The sequence below is a fragment of the Callorhinus ursinus genome, unplaced genomic scaffold (assembly GCF_003265705.2).
Source record: "Callorhinus ursinus isolate GAN/ISIS: 27379988/994484 unplaced genomic scaffold, GSC_fseal_2.0 scaffold41, whole genome shotgun sequence".
NCBI classification, from domain to species: domain Eukaryota; kingdom Metazoa; phylum Chordata; class Mammalia; order Carnivora; family Otariidae; genus Callorhinus; species Callorhinus ursinus.
In genome coordinates this window covers 4,792,348-4,807,122 of record NW_027397103.1, presented here as the reverse complement: position 1 = coordinate 4,807,122, position 14,775 = coordinate 4,792,348, and the positions used below count along the sequence as shown (strand labels likewise).

General features: G+C 49.1%; 1 protein-coding gene across 2 annotated transcripts in view; it reads right to left on the bottom strand.

The window, feature by feature from the left end:
• The window catches only part of NOS1 (nitric oxide synthase 1), a 102,808-nt gene that overhangs the window by 51,618 nt on the left and 36,415 nt on the right, over positions 1-14,775 (bottom strand). For both annotated transcript variants that reach the window (XM_073881035.1, XM_073881036.1), the window contains exon 3: positions 13,789-13,915. In XM_073881035.1, coding sequence (XP_073737136.1) covers positions 13,789-13,915 — 127 coding nt within the window. The remainder of the gene's footprint in view (positions 1-13,788; positions 13,916-14,775) is intronic.

Here is a 14,775-nt window from a genome sequence, read left to right as displayed (position 1 = left end):
GTGAATGATCATTAAAATCAAGGGCAATGGGTGCTATAACATGGGATGTTGGCGGTGTATAAGGAACTGTGGAAGCACATAGAAGAGGCACCTAACCCAGAGCATTTGACTTCTAATTGAGACCTGAAGGACAAGTGGGTGTTAATCAGGCAAAGAGAGAAGAGCAAGGTCTTGCAGGCAGAAAGACCAGCTTATGCAAAGGTCTTGAGGTGAGAGGCATACCATAGCTTCCAGAACCATGCAAGTGACAGCAGAGAACAAATGGAAGGTGCCGTGACTCATGATCTTCCATACCTCCCTGCTGTGGCCAGATCCAGTCATCCCCAGTGGTCCCCATCTCAGTGCTGGGCATCACCATCCATCTGCCTGGGCAAGCCATTGGGGGGGGTGGGGAGCTATCCTGGACATCATTCTCTTTATCCCCCTGCACCTGATCCGTCCCCAAGTCCCACCATTTTAGCTTCTAAAGAGCTCTAGAATCCACCCCCTATTCGTTCTCCCCATTTAACTGACCAGCACGCCGGCCAGACCAACATCATCTTTCAGTTGCATGAATGCAATCACCTCCTAAATCCTACCCATCGCTTACTGCTACTGGTGTTATAATCCACACCAGCAGGTTTCAGTACTATAATCTACATAATCATCTATGGTACACCTGTTAGTCCTATTGGTACTGCCATTGTCACAAGTATTACTACAGTCCGTCCACACCAGGAGCAGAAGGATGTAGAAGAATTCTTCCCTTCTTTCCCATTTGTACTTTCTGCCTGCTAAGCTCCAAGTTATTTTCCTTCTGTCCCCTCGTGAAGCCACATCCCAGACAGCTCCATTTCCTTTGAAGGCCTGGCCAGACAGCCCCAACGCTTCTTTAAGATCTGTCTTCACTACAGTCTCTTCTGGCAGACATGCAGGGGAGGGGAAGCGATCTTTGGGCAAGACTTGGTAGCGACAAATTCCTCCGACCATGCCAACAGCCTGAAGCCATGAGAACCAAAAAATCTGACCTTGCCCAGGTGGGAGGCACCCCAGCGATCCTCCCTAAACACGGAGCATCACTCAGCCAGTTTGCAAACTCTCTTGACCATCCACATGGATGCCCTAGAGGCTGGGGAGAGGCTGGAATCCCAGACGTGAGGTAACAGACACAGTGGGGAGCACCGTGAGGCAGGAGGAGGAGGTGTGGGGTGCGGCTGGTGGGTGGGCAACCAGCAGCCTTCGTTGGCAGGGTGTGGTGGGAGTGAGTTAATAAGCATAATGAAAGAGGCCATCTTTTGAGGTTCCAGATGTGTGATGGGTGGTCATTACGAGCCAAGAAATTGGGGGCCCGGGCGTGAGCCGTGCCTCTCCACCCTGGGCTGTGTTGAACTGCACACTTGAAACCGGGCATGAGGAGGCCCCTGGCAGGGCTGTTGTACTTGGGGCTCTGATGTTTTAATTAGCCAGCAGTAATATTAGATGACTCAGGAGGGGACAAATGGGGAGATTAATAGAGCAGTCAGGGGCCCTGCATGGGGGACGCAAATGATTTTTCTGAGTGGGGATGGAAACGTTCTCGCTAAAAATGCAGATTAGGGGCACTTGTGAGTTATTAAGCTGGGGACAGGGCACAAGTGGGCTTTGGGCAGCGTTTACATGCGTCCTTTTCTGGATTTGTGTCTGGGGTGGTCAGTAGAGCTTTTCAGGTGGCGGGAGACACCAGCTCGATCTTGGTGGGCTCTGTGCGAGGGCTGCCTGGGATTGCTCCCAAATGGGGAAGGGAGGCTCTGAACTTGTGGGCATTTCAAAGGCTCTGCAACACCTCTTTGCTTCTGGAGCCGGCAGGGTTCCTGAAGAAATGGAAGGCAATGGTCTTGCAGCCAGAGAGGAGCTAGAGAGGCAAGGCCCTATCAGCGCAGAGCCCTGAGCCCAGAATTCAGCTTTGTAGGTACCCTGACACCCTGTTTCCTTCTGCACTCTCCACCCCTCCCTCTTCTTTCCCCTTCAACAAATACCTATTGAGCACCTACTGTGTGCCCGGGACGCGTGTTCTTGGCCCTACAGTGGTTCCCACTCTCATCCCACAGCTGGGGGAAGCCTCGTACACCTGCATGCAGGGATCTGCAAACGGCAGCCCGTGGGCCAAACCTTGTCTGCTGCCTTGTTTTTATACAGCCCACAAGTTAAGAATGATTTTTCCATTCTTAGCCCGTTGAATAAAAATACCAAAAGAAGAGTAATGTTGCATGACACAAGTTATAGGAAGTTCAAATTTCAGTGTCCATAAATAAAGTTTTATTGGCACATGGCCACACTCATTTTTTTTTTTAAGATTTTATTTATTTATTTGAGAGAGAGAGTGAGAGACAGAGAGATCATGAACAGGGAGGAGGGGTAGATGGAGAAGCAGACTCCCCGCTGAGCAGGGAGCCCGATGCGGGACTCAATCCCAGGACCCTGGGATCATGACCTGAGCTGAAGGCAGATGCTTCACTGACTGAGCCACCCAGGCGCCGCGCCCACGCTTTACTCTTCTTCAAGGCACTTTTCACTGCCTGCAATTTGCGAGTGTATATGTATCTGCATGTATATATATCTATGTCTCTGTGTCTTATAGATCTGTATATATATATATATATAATGTCTACAGATATTTAGGTACAGATATGTCCAGCCCCTAGACGAGTGTCCAGCATATAGTACACACTCAACAAACACCTGAGGTTTGCCACAGACTGAACTGTGTCCCTCCTGAATTCATATGTTAAAGCCCTAACTTACTGGAGACAGGACCTCAGGAAGTAATTAACATTAAAAGAGGCCATAAGAGGGGCGCCTGGGTGGCTCAGTCGGTGAAGCCTCTGCCTCCGGCTCAGGTCCTGATCCCAGGGTCCTGGGATCGAGTCCCGCATCGGGCTCCCTGCTCAGCGGGAAGTCGGCTTCTCTCTCTCCCTCTGCTCCTCCCCTCCCTTGTGCTCTCTCTCTCACTCATTCTTTCTCTTAAACAAGCAAATCTTTAAAAAAAAAAAAAAGAGGCCATAAGAGTAGAACTTAATCTGATAGGATTGGTGGCCGTATAAGAAGAAGCAGAGAAACCTCTGTCTGTCTTTCTCTTCCTCCACGCATACACAGAAAGGCAGAGGAAGGACACAGTGAAGGTGGCCGTCTCGGAGCCAGGAAGGAAGCCCTCGCCCGATGTGACTGTGCTGGCACCCTGACCTTGGTCTGCTAGCCTCCAGAACTATGAGAAGAAACTTTCTATGTCTAAGCCACCCAGCCTGTGGTATTTTGTGATGGCAACCCAAGCCGACGAACACAGGTCTAAATGCATTTCTAAATCATAGAGTCCCTCGGATGCTAAGCCAAAGGCTTTTGTCTTGATTTAGTAGAGAACGGGGGACCCTTGAAGCTGCCTGCTGGAGCGGGGAGCTTCTCAAAGCTAAGGTTTAGAACACATGACTGCAGGGGTTGCGGGAGGGAGAGGGTGAGGGCGGGGGTGTGTGGGGGGGTGGGGGGGTGCTTGTTGTTGCCGCTGCCGTGCAGGTGGGGAGCTGGGAGGGTGGATCACAGCTGTGGTGGAGAGTGCAGTGCCAGAAGCAGGACAGACAGCCCGGGGGTGGGAGCGGGTGGGAGGGCACGGGACAAAGTCAACACTGATTCGGAGGCTTCCTGGTGAGTGGGAGGCGGCGAGCCTTCTAGCAGAAGTTGGGGGGGAAGGGGAGGAAGTGACGGGAAGGTGCAGGGAGGGGGGCTTTTAAGGTAGGAAGATAGACACAAGACGTCAGAATCTGGAAGATCTAGAAACAGAAGCGAAGCACCTTGCCCTTCTCCAATTTCCCCAATTATGGGCTGTCACAGTCAGGAGCCTCACCATGGAACGGGGACAGGAGCTTGACTGACAGCAGGGAGGGAGGCCCCTTGGGAGACACATTTCAGGAACTGTTATGGGTCGAACTGTGTCCCCCCCAGATTCATATGCTGGTGTCCTAACCCCCAGCACCTCAGAATACGGCCTTATTTGGAGTCTTTAGTGAGGCATGTAACTTAAAATGAGGTCTTTTGGGTGGGATGCCTGGTGCCCTTACGAAAAGGGGGAATTCTGAGACAGACACACGCACAAAGAGAAGGCCGTGGGGTACAAGGACGCCACCCACAAGCCAAGGAGGGAGCCCTGGGGAGGATGCTCCCTCACAGCCCTCAGAAGGAACCAACCTGCCAACACCTTGATTTTCAGGAGATCGCCAGCCTCCAGAACATTTCTGTTGTTTAAACCACCCAGTCTGTAATGCCTTGTGACAACAGCCCTAGGAACTAATCCAGGAGCTAAAGCCCAAACCTGTACGGAGCAAGCAGCTTCTGACTCTTTGACTGTTGGTGCCAGGGACAGCTTCTCCCTTCTAGGCCTGCAGCAACCTGCCCCGCTTGGCTTGTTCTAAAATGAGGGCAGCACCCTGGGGCTGAGCTGGGTAGCATGCCAGCCACCCCAGGGGCCGGATCCACACACCATGCTCTCCACCACAGCCTCAAGCAGCACTGCCCCAACCTGTGGGCAGCAAGCGTAACCCGGTTGTGAGCTGTGGCAGATCAGGGTCCCGGACTGCAGACCTGTAAACTAGCAGGTATGCACCCATCTCTGTGATGAAAAAATTGCTACTTATAAAACTTAACCAACTGTGTTTAGTACCTTCAAGTATAATCTCCTAGTAGTGTATTCAAGGCGTCATTTCTAAAGTGATTCATTCTGTATAATAACTCCAAGGAAGCTCGAAATCACTGATTCTCTGCCCTCCTCTCTCTCCCCCTGATTCAACAGGCTATTTTCTGTGGAGGATAATTACAGAAGGAGGTGTTCCAGAGTCAGACCATCACAGTTAGGATCCATAGACAAGGGCCTCTACCAATAAGGGGTCTTTTTTTTTTTTAAGATTTTATTTATTTATTTGACCGAGAGACACACAGCAAGAGAGGGAACACAAGCAGGGGGAGTGGGAGAGGGAGAAGCAGGCTCCCCGCAGAGCAGGGAGCCCGACGCGGGGCTCGATCCCAGGACCCTGGGATCATGACCCGAGCCGAAGGCAGACGCTTAACGACTGAGCCACCCAGGTGCCCCAGATAGGGGGCTTTAAGTTACATTGCTGAGAAGATGCTTACAGTGGCACTGATATTGCAAGGTAGCCTGATGTTATTAGACAACTTTGTTTTTTTTTTTTTTTTAAAGATTTTATTTATTTATTTATGAGAGAGAGAGAGAGAGAGAGAGAGAGAGAGAGAAACAGCATGAGAGGGGAGAGGGTCAGAGGGAGAAGCAGGCTTCCCGCTGAGCAGGGAGCCTGATGTGGGATTCGATCCCAGGAGGCCGGGATCATGACCTGAGCCAAAGGCAGTCACTTAACCAACTGAGCCACCCAGGCACCCCGTTATTAGACAACTTTGAACTTGGTCCTGTTACCAGACCAAAATGTATATGTGCTTATGAATTGATCTTAAAAGAAATCTTGTAATTATCTTGTGGCCTAACCCCATTCTGTTACATTTGTACCGTGTGCGTGCGTTTATTAAAAGCATTAACTTGCTAAAGGTAAATATTTAAAATGCACAAGGCTTGCGATCATGTTTTGAACTTTTTACCTTTTAAGATATCCCGAGACACTCAGCAAATGAAAGTCCTATTGACCTCTGAGAATCTCTGTTTGGAGGGGTATCAGTTTGCACAGCATGGAGGAAAAAGGACTTTGACCTAACTTGGCTTATCCGGGAAAAGAACATGAATGTGGTTTGATGCCGTGAATACGCATGCGGAGCGGTATCACAGATTCCTGAACCAGAAATCATGGTCCCACTGGAAACAGTCAGGACAGCTTGCTTTGAATATACTCACTATTAAAACAAACAAAGCAAAATATGTGGAAATTCCTGCAGGGCTGAACCTAAACCCTCATCAATTCAGGCCCGGCTTCCTGGCTCCACCTTGGCTCTGCCCACCTGCGGCAGCAGGACATGGAAGGCTGGTCTCATGGCCAAGTGACCTATAAAGACCCTGGGGGTCACCAGCAGGTGATGGCTTGGGTAGAGGGAAGCGAAATATCAGCAAGGTTTGGATTCTGCTGCCACTGGGGGCTGAGGGAGGCTCCGTCCCACATCAATTCCCAGAAAGTATCTTTGTTGAGGCTTTTGTCCCCTGTTTGAGGGCTTCCTTGGAACACTGGGTGACCTGAGAAAGAGGGGCCTCCTGAAGCACTTTTGGGAAAATCCAACCCGGATGTCGTATTCTGGTCATGAGCTGGATCAAGCCAAGGGACCGCTGGCCCAGCTGAGCTGAGGGCAATAATGAGTTCAGTAGGAGTTTTTAGCTAGTGATTTGGGGCACCCTCCCAACAGACAGAGATTCATCTCAAAACACAGGAGTTTCCTTAAAGTGCTCAGAGAGGTTCAGGGACAGACACCCCAAGATGTCACCCTGGATGGAGCCAGTGAATCTGCCAAAGCCAGCTGGGTGGGTCTGCAGGGAACGTCTGAATGTGATGCTACCTAACCCCAAATATCACAGTGTGATTACTGCTGTGGTGTGTGTGTGTGTGTGTGTGTGTGTGTGTGTGTGTGTGTGTGTGTGTGAGATGTCTGTAGCTTGCCTTAGAAGTGGAAGTTTCTGGAAGTCAAGGCAATTGTTTGATGAAAAGACAATGTCCAGATGGTGAACTTCTCAAGGGCAGTGATTGCATCTGACCCCCTTCCATCGTGAGCAACATTTAGTAAATACCTATTTGGTGCCTGACTGGGAGTAGGCCACTGCACATCTCCTGGCTCATGGAGTCCTCATGGTAACCCATTTCTCAGAGGAGAAAACAGAGGTTCTGAGAGGTGACATGACTATCTTCAAATGAACAGCTAACAGACAACAGAGCTGGGTGTGGGATTCAGGCCCTCAAAGGCTGGCCTTTCCACTGCAGACCCGGCTCCTGGCCCCTGTGCACTCCCAGAGCCTGGCCCCCTGCAGCAGAAAGATGCACGCTACCTCAATCTGAATGATCGACAAGGATGATGACGGAGTCACAGAGGGAGAGCGGTGTGGCTCTGTTCCCAAGACTCAGCGGCTGCTCACATTCCCTTTCCAGGCCCCAAGGGTGTCATCTGTAGAAGAGGGATGGTGCTCCCTGCCCTATCTGCCTCACATTAGCCGTATAACAATTAGCAGTAAAACTATACCTAAATGAGCCATATAATAATCAGCCAAATGAAACAACAGCAACAACAACAATAATAGTAATGACGCCCATTTTTGGAGCGCTTATTCTGTGCCTGGCCTTTAAGAATTAAGAGTGGGCTCTGGGGCTCTGCCACTCACTAGTCATGTGATCTTCCTCAAGCTAACCCTCTGTGCCTCAGTTTAGTCATCTGTAAAATGGGGGCAATAGTACTTCATTGGGTTGGGGTGGGGGGTTCACTGAGACCAGGGACCTGAAGTGCTCAGCACCGCGCCCGACAAGGCTCAACAATGTATCAGCTACCATTGTTATAGACGCGGTCGCTTCACACCTCACCTCTACACAACTGGACGAGCCTGTTAGGAAACGGAGCCTCCGCGCAGATGCTAACTCGTCTGACCAAGGTCACCAGAAGGACGAGGCCCAACCGGAGTGGCCCCCAGAGCTGCGGGTAGGGAGTCGGAGGATTCGAATGGCCACACCCCCACAAGGGGGGGTACAGGGATCCGCATTATTGTTATTTTTACCCTGCCATCATTAACGCCCAGGATTCCTGGCAGCAGGCTAGGTTGTCGCTGAGAGGCAGGGACTGTCGCTGGTTTGCCTTCATTGAGACGCACCCCGGCTGGGGCTGGCTGCCTACTTTCGGCTTTCAGCAAAGCCAGCACCCGGGTGGCTGGCCAGCTGGGGCCCATGCCTGGGTGGAGAGGCGCCCTGACCGCCTCTGATCCTCTGATCGCTGGGGACCCACAAGCACACCCCCTCCACTCGCCTCATAATTTGGGGCTCTCCAGGCACTGGGATGATGCTGACACTTACCTCGGAGTACAGGAAAGCTTCTCAACAGATTCTGACATTTTGAAAGCAGCCAGCAAGCCCCACGTCCCCAGGGGTGAGGAAAAGCCAGGCTCCGGATGAGGTGGTGGCGGTGGGGAGGGGGATTTTGATGTAACAGTCATCTATCTGATTACCTGATCGCCTGTGTCAGCGAGAGGCTGGAGAGAGGGGCAGCGGGCTGAATAAGAGGGGGGAACCCCAACTGGAAATCCCACCTCCCCCAGGCCCAAGACCCTCCCTCGCATCCACGAAGGATTGGACTGATGCTTAATTAGTATCTGAAAATAGATATTCTGCCCCGAAGCCGGACACGATTCACCCTTTCCTCCCTTAGGAAAGCAAATTGGGCAAGTAAGAAAATAGTTGCTTCATAAGAAGGGAAGCAGAGGGGCGCCTGGGTGGCTCAGTCGGTTAAGGAACCAACTCTTGATTTTGACTCAGGTCATGATCTCAGGGTCGTGAGATTGAGCCCCGCATCGGGCTCTGCACTGGGCATGGAGTCTGCTTAAGATTCTCTCTTTCTCTCCCCCCTCAAATACATAAATAAAAAAAATCTTTTTAAAAAATTATTTATTTGTTTATTTGAGAGAGAGAGCGAGAGCGCGCCTAGTGAGAGGAAGGACAAAGGGAGAGGGAGAAGCAGACTCAGTCCCAGGTTCAATCTGAAGACCCTGGGATCATGAGATCATGACCTGAGCCAAAGGCAGCTGCTTAACTGACTGAGCCACCCAGGCGTCCCTAAATAAATAAATCTTAAAAAAAAAAAAAAAAGGGAGGCAGAGAAGGGCTTGATTCAAATGCTGAGGTTTTGCAGGGAGAAGGGACCAACAGCAGTTTCTCAAGTCATTTACACAGGATAGCATTTTCACTTAAGAGGATTATTATGTCGGGGCGCCTGGGTGGCTCAGTCGTTAAGGGTCTGCCTTCGGCTGAGGTCGTGATCCCAGGGTCCTGGGATGGAGCCCCGCCTCGGGCTCCCTGCTCCATGGGAAGCCTGCTTCTCCCTCTCCCACTCCCCCTGCTTGTGCTCCCTCTCTCTGTCAAATAAATAAATAAATAAATCTTAAAAAAAAAAAAGAGGATTATTATGCCAAGGGCCTTTAGGATGGTGTCAAAATTCATTATGTGTCCCTGGTGTATCAGCACTAAAGACAACCTCAGAGGTCCGACAATGATCCTTAGCAAGAAAAGAAAACGCAGTATATCGTACACCTGCCACAGCGGTTACTTTTACTATTAATACTTTTTCCTACTAGACAAATTCCTACATGATCTTCAAAACCCAGTTCAAATGTTACCTCTTCAGCTAAACAGTTCCTGATACCTGCTGAGGTATTTATGTTCCCACAGTGTTTTGGGTCCCTTTGTATTTTAGGATTAATTGCACTGTGAAGGGCTTAAGGGCAGGGAGGGTGATGTTTATTCATCTTTGCTTCTACCCCAGAGCTATGCACATGGCAGGTGCTGGGTGAGGGTTTGGTGATGGGTGAGCTGATTTATTCTATCTACCAGCCCAGGCCAGATACAGTTTGGGAAAAGAGATGTTAAAGATGAACATTACACAGGTTGGTTAAGCATCCGCCTTTGGCTCAGGTCATGGTCCCAGGGTCCTGTGATGGAGCCCTGCTCAGCAGGGAGCCTGCTTCTCCCTCTCCTCCCTGCTTCTAATCTTTCTCTCTCTCTGTCTCTCTCTCTCCAATAAATAAAATCTTAAAAAAAAAAAAAAGATTAGCATTATAGTCATTCACACACTGTGTTCTTGAGTTTCAGTGGCCATACCTGCTGCTGAATCAGACCCTTAGTAAGAGAAAGCACCACTAGATAGAGATGAACATCTCAGCCTCCAGAGACTGAAGAGAGGGTGTTTCTATGGCTGATTTTCCTTGAATCTGGACAAAGGAGAGAATCAAGAAGGATGGGGGCAGACCTCACTGTTCCTTCAGGGAGCTACCAGTCTTCTGAATCAGGAAGTTCTTTCTCTTGTCTAGCCTGTATCCACCCTGCTTCACTTGGACTCTGTTGCCTTTGGCCCAGTCCTTGGGGAAAATGCGGACCAGCTGTTCTTTTACTTCCTTCTGTCTCTTCCTGACTCAGGAAAGCAGGTAGTGGCTGGGTCTCTCTTTGTATTATGAACAATGCTAACCCCCCGCAGATGCCTAAAAAAGCAGCAAATGTGGGTTACAACTGGGAGGAAGGAAGCTGATCCCGGGAGCTCCAGGTAAAGTGGCTTTGAGCATGTAGAGAAGAGGCTAAGCATATATGCCGGTCTTTCAGGACAGAAAGAAGAACATTACATTTTCTATTAGTTTGCTCAGCCCGGGAAACATTTCTCAGGACTGGGGCTATAGGGATGTCTAGCAGGAAGTGACAGGGCTGCTCCCTTAGCTCTGAGGCCGGGACTCCAATATAACCACGCCCTCGGATCTCTGCCCTCTTCCAGCTGTATTTCTGAGACACATTTGGAAAACTGAGTCTCAGACAACTGAGACTCAGGCTTGAAGTTCAAGGTTATGGTTTCTAAGCCATCACAGTCTAACTGAGGTGGACAGCATAAAAGGAAATGGCCATCATCCTGCCATTGCTTTAGAATTCAGCAGTGACTTTAAGGGTCTTTCTGGTGGGGTGAAGGCATCCTCTGCTTTGTCTCTGTGAGTCAGGTCTCAGGAGTTACTGCAAACCAGCAGTTACAAACTCTGATACCTGGAGGGGACAGGTAGATAGGTAAGGTAAATTAGCAAAGCAGGCTGGCTAATTTCAAGACAGAACACTCAGCTGCATATTAACCCACGCAAAAATATTCTTCATTTTTTAAAATTAAAAATAGAGCTACCCTATGACCCAGCAATTGCACTACTGGGTATTTACCCCAGAGACACGGATGTAGTGAAAAGAAGGGCCCTATGCACCCCAATGTTCATAGCAGCAATGTCCACAAGAGCCCAACTGTGGAAAGAGCCGAGATGCCCTTCAACAGACGAATGGAAAAAGATGTGGTCCGTGTATACAACGGACTATTACTCAGCCATCAGAAAGGATGAATACCCAACTTTTGCATCCACATGGATGGGACTGGAGGAGATGATGCTAAGTGCAATAAGTCAGGCAGAGAAAGTCAATTATCATGAGGTTTCACTTATTTGTGGAACGTAAGGAACAGCGTGGAGGACATTAGGAGAAGGAAGGGAAGAATGAAGGGGGGGAATCGGAGGGAGAGACGAACCATGAGAGACTATAGACTCCAAGAAACAAACTGAGGGTTTCAGAGGGGAGGGGGTTGGGGGGATGGATGAGCCCGGTGATGGGTATTAAGGAGGGCACGTGTTGCATGGAGCACTGGGTGTTATATGAAAACAATGAATCAGGGCTCCTGGGTGGCTCACTCATTAAGCATCTACCTTCAGCTCAGGTCATGATCCCAGGGTCCTGGGATCGAGCCCCGCATTGGGTTCCCTGCTCGGCGGGAAGCCTGCTTCTCCCTCTCCCACTCCCCCTGTTTGTGTTCCCTCTCTCGCTATGTCTCTGTCAAATAAAAAAAAACCAAAAAAACAAAACAAACAATGAATCATGGATCACTACATCAGAAACTAATGATGTACTGTATGGTGACTAATATAACATAATAAAATTAAATTAAATTTAAAAAAGAATATTCTTAAAAAATTTTTTTAAAAATTAAAAAAAGAATATTCTTCATTTTTATAAAACATGAAATCTTTCTCATGTTTCCTGAAACATACAAACCTCCTGGTCTATCTCTACCTGCCACTTATAATAAAGCCATGGATAGAAAAATATTTCCCTTCCATCCTAAGAAAATCAATAGCACTAATGTTATAAAAAGTAACAAAAGACAATGGTCTTAAGGGGAGGGACACGATAGGGAGTGGTGGGGATTGTGGCAAACTGGAAAGCCCATGCTCTGTCTGCAGGAGCAGCTGCTACTCAGTCTGGGCAGTTTATTGTCCCATAAGAATACAGGCTCGAGGTGGTCAGCGTGTCCACATTTTTTAAGGGAAGCTGTGAATATGATATTTATATAAAATTTTAAAACACTGGCAGTAAATTCAAAGTACAAATACAAATTGTCCCTTAGGGCACTATAGTGCAGACCTAACAAAGCACATCCAGAGCCTGGATCTAGCCTGAGGCTGTCTCTGTTCTTCTTTTGTCTTGGGAGGTTTGGATTATGGCAATACCTCTTTCCTTTCAGTTAAGAAAGAAAATACAAAGACAAATGTTAACTTCATTTGTTCACTTAATCATGAATGGAAAATAGCCCCCTCATGCTCACAGTGTGGCCCCGAGTTCTGAGGACAGCATAATAGATGTCTACATAGGTGCTTCTCCTCCAAGCGACCCTAGAGGCCGCTGCAAGAGGGTGAGTGACTAGCCAGAGGGGGCATGGGTCTGACCTACCACAGCATCCCTGACGTCCTTCCTTATCTTCCTGGCCAGCTATCAGCAGCTAAGGAAAGCAATCCCCACTGAGGCTCTGGAATGTCCCATCCTCCCCATAGAAGGCTATGCAGTGAGGCTTTGGGTCATTGCTCAGGTGAGCTGGTAGCGAAAGATGCCATCCATACAGATGTATGAGAAGACAGAACCTGGCAACCTGCCCCATGCCATCCAGAGCTGGAGGCAGGTGGAGAGAAGAAGGTGACCTTGCTGAGTGACCTGGGCCATCTCCCTGTTCTGACCTCCCAGCCATCATTCCTCCCGTACTTCACTGCAGTGCAGAGGATGGGTGGGAAATTCATACGCTTTAATAGGGTCACACTGGCCTGGTCCGTGAGCTGCCCAAGCAGGTGAGAACGAGGCACTGCTGATCCCTAGCCAAATCTCTCCATGCTCAGAAACAATACTGACTCAGCTGTCAAAACACGTCTCAGCAAACTGGCAAAGACTGAGAAGTTTGATAATATGTTAGGTTGGTGAGGCTGTGGGGACACCACCACTCTCCTGCTTAGCTGGTAGGATCGGGGCAATCTTTACGGTGAGCCATTTCTCAATTTCTGCCCCAGTCACAAATGCATATGATCGTTGAGCCAGCAATTTCACTTCTAGGAATTTGTGCTATTGAAAAGCCTGCCCATGTGCCACGTGAGACATTTAGGCAATGTCATCCATTACAGCAATATCATAGCAAGATATTGGCAATGACCTAAGGGTCCATTATGGAGGACTGGCTCAGTAGGTTTGGGGGAACCATAAAATGGAATATTATACAGCTGTGAAAAAGATCCAGGACTCTCTTCCCCTACGAATTGGGGGGTAATCACCAAGATATGCTGATAAGTGAAAAGCAAGGTGCAGAGCAATATGTATAATGTGCTCTCATTTGTGTGAAAATAATGTGTGTGTGTATTTGTCAGTCCATGTATAAAATATTGCTGAAAGAACCAGAGAAATGACAAATATTGCTTGCCTCTGGGGAGGGAAACTGTGTGGCTGGGATTAGGGGAGAGAGGAAACCTTTTTACCATGTATCTTTACCTGCTAAATTTGGGATGTGAATGGCATGGGAGTGTCTCTGTTGGTGGAAACAATTGAAATTTGAAAAATGGCAAGATCACGAACAAAGCAAAACAAAGGCAAAATCCGGATCCCAGGACACATGCTCCTGGCCTCAGTGCCCCTGAGCTCTCCAGCTGTGGTAGCTCATTTCCATCCCAACATGGTTTGACATTTGGCATCCCTCCCCTCATCCTTACACGGGGGAAGGTTCAGGGAGCCATGGAGTGTGGGAGCCAAGCTGGCACCATCCACTTACCTGCTCCTTCTCTGAATATGGGTTGTTGAGGACGACGGGCACATGGCCCTTGCCCCACAAGTCGCTGAAGACTCGGTCATTCTCCATGCCGAGGGGCAGCGGTTTGTGTGACTTGCTGTCCACACCTCTGAAAGGCAAGGAAGAGGAATTAAGAAAGGCATGACATCAGGAGGGACAGGCTGCTGGCCCTGTTCTAAAAGTCCCAAGTCTGTACAGCACCTCCACGGTTCACCCACAGGACTCTACGTGGAGCCAGCACACTGTGGGTGCCCAGCCTGCTGCTCGGCAGAACCGCCAGCAACACGTGGGAAGGCAGCCCCATCGTCACTGATGTCGGCGCTGATGGTGGGCATGCACCCACCTTTGTGGACATCACTTCCGGATGGCCATGACATGGCTTTGGTCCTCCCTTCCCACTTCCCCATTTCAAAGATCTAGGAACACAGAAGGCTCATCTCCCGGCAGACCCACTGGACGACTTAAGATAGGGGAGAAAACAAGTCCCAGGGGCCAGGGTGATAAGTCATCTTAATTCTGAATAAGCACTGATAATGAGACTAATGATACCTCACCAAGAGAAACAGAAATGATTCTGAAAATGAGAGGAACAGAGCAACAAAAATATTAAGACTATTAAAAATGATAGCCAGTGTTTATTAAGCACTTATTATGTGTCAAGCACTTTACAAGTGTTTTAATTTAATCCTTGTGACAACTCTATGAGGCAGGGATGAATATTAGCCACATTTTATAGATGCTGTAAGCAAGACAGACACTAAGATGCTCAGGGTCACAGTTTTTCAGCTCACTCTTCACAGCCATTCTGAAGTGGAGGCTCTCATTATCAACATTCATCAGCATCATTATCACCCCCACCATCATCATCACCATCATCACCATCACCACCATCACCACCACCACCACCATCACCACCATCACTATCATCACCACCACCACCATTGCCATCACCACCATCACCACCACCAC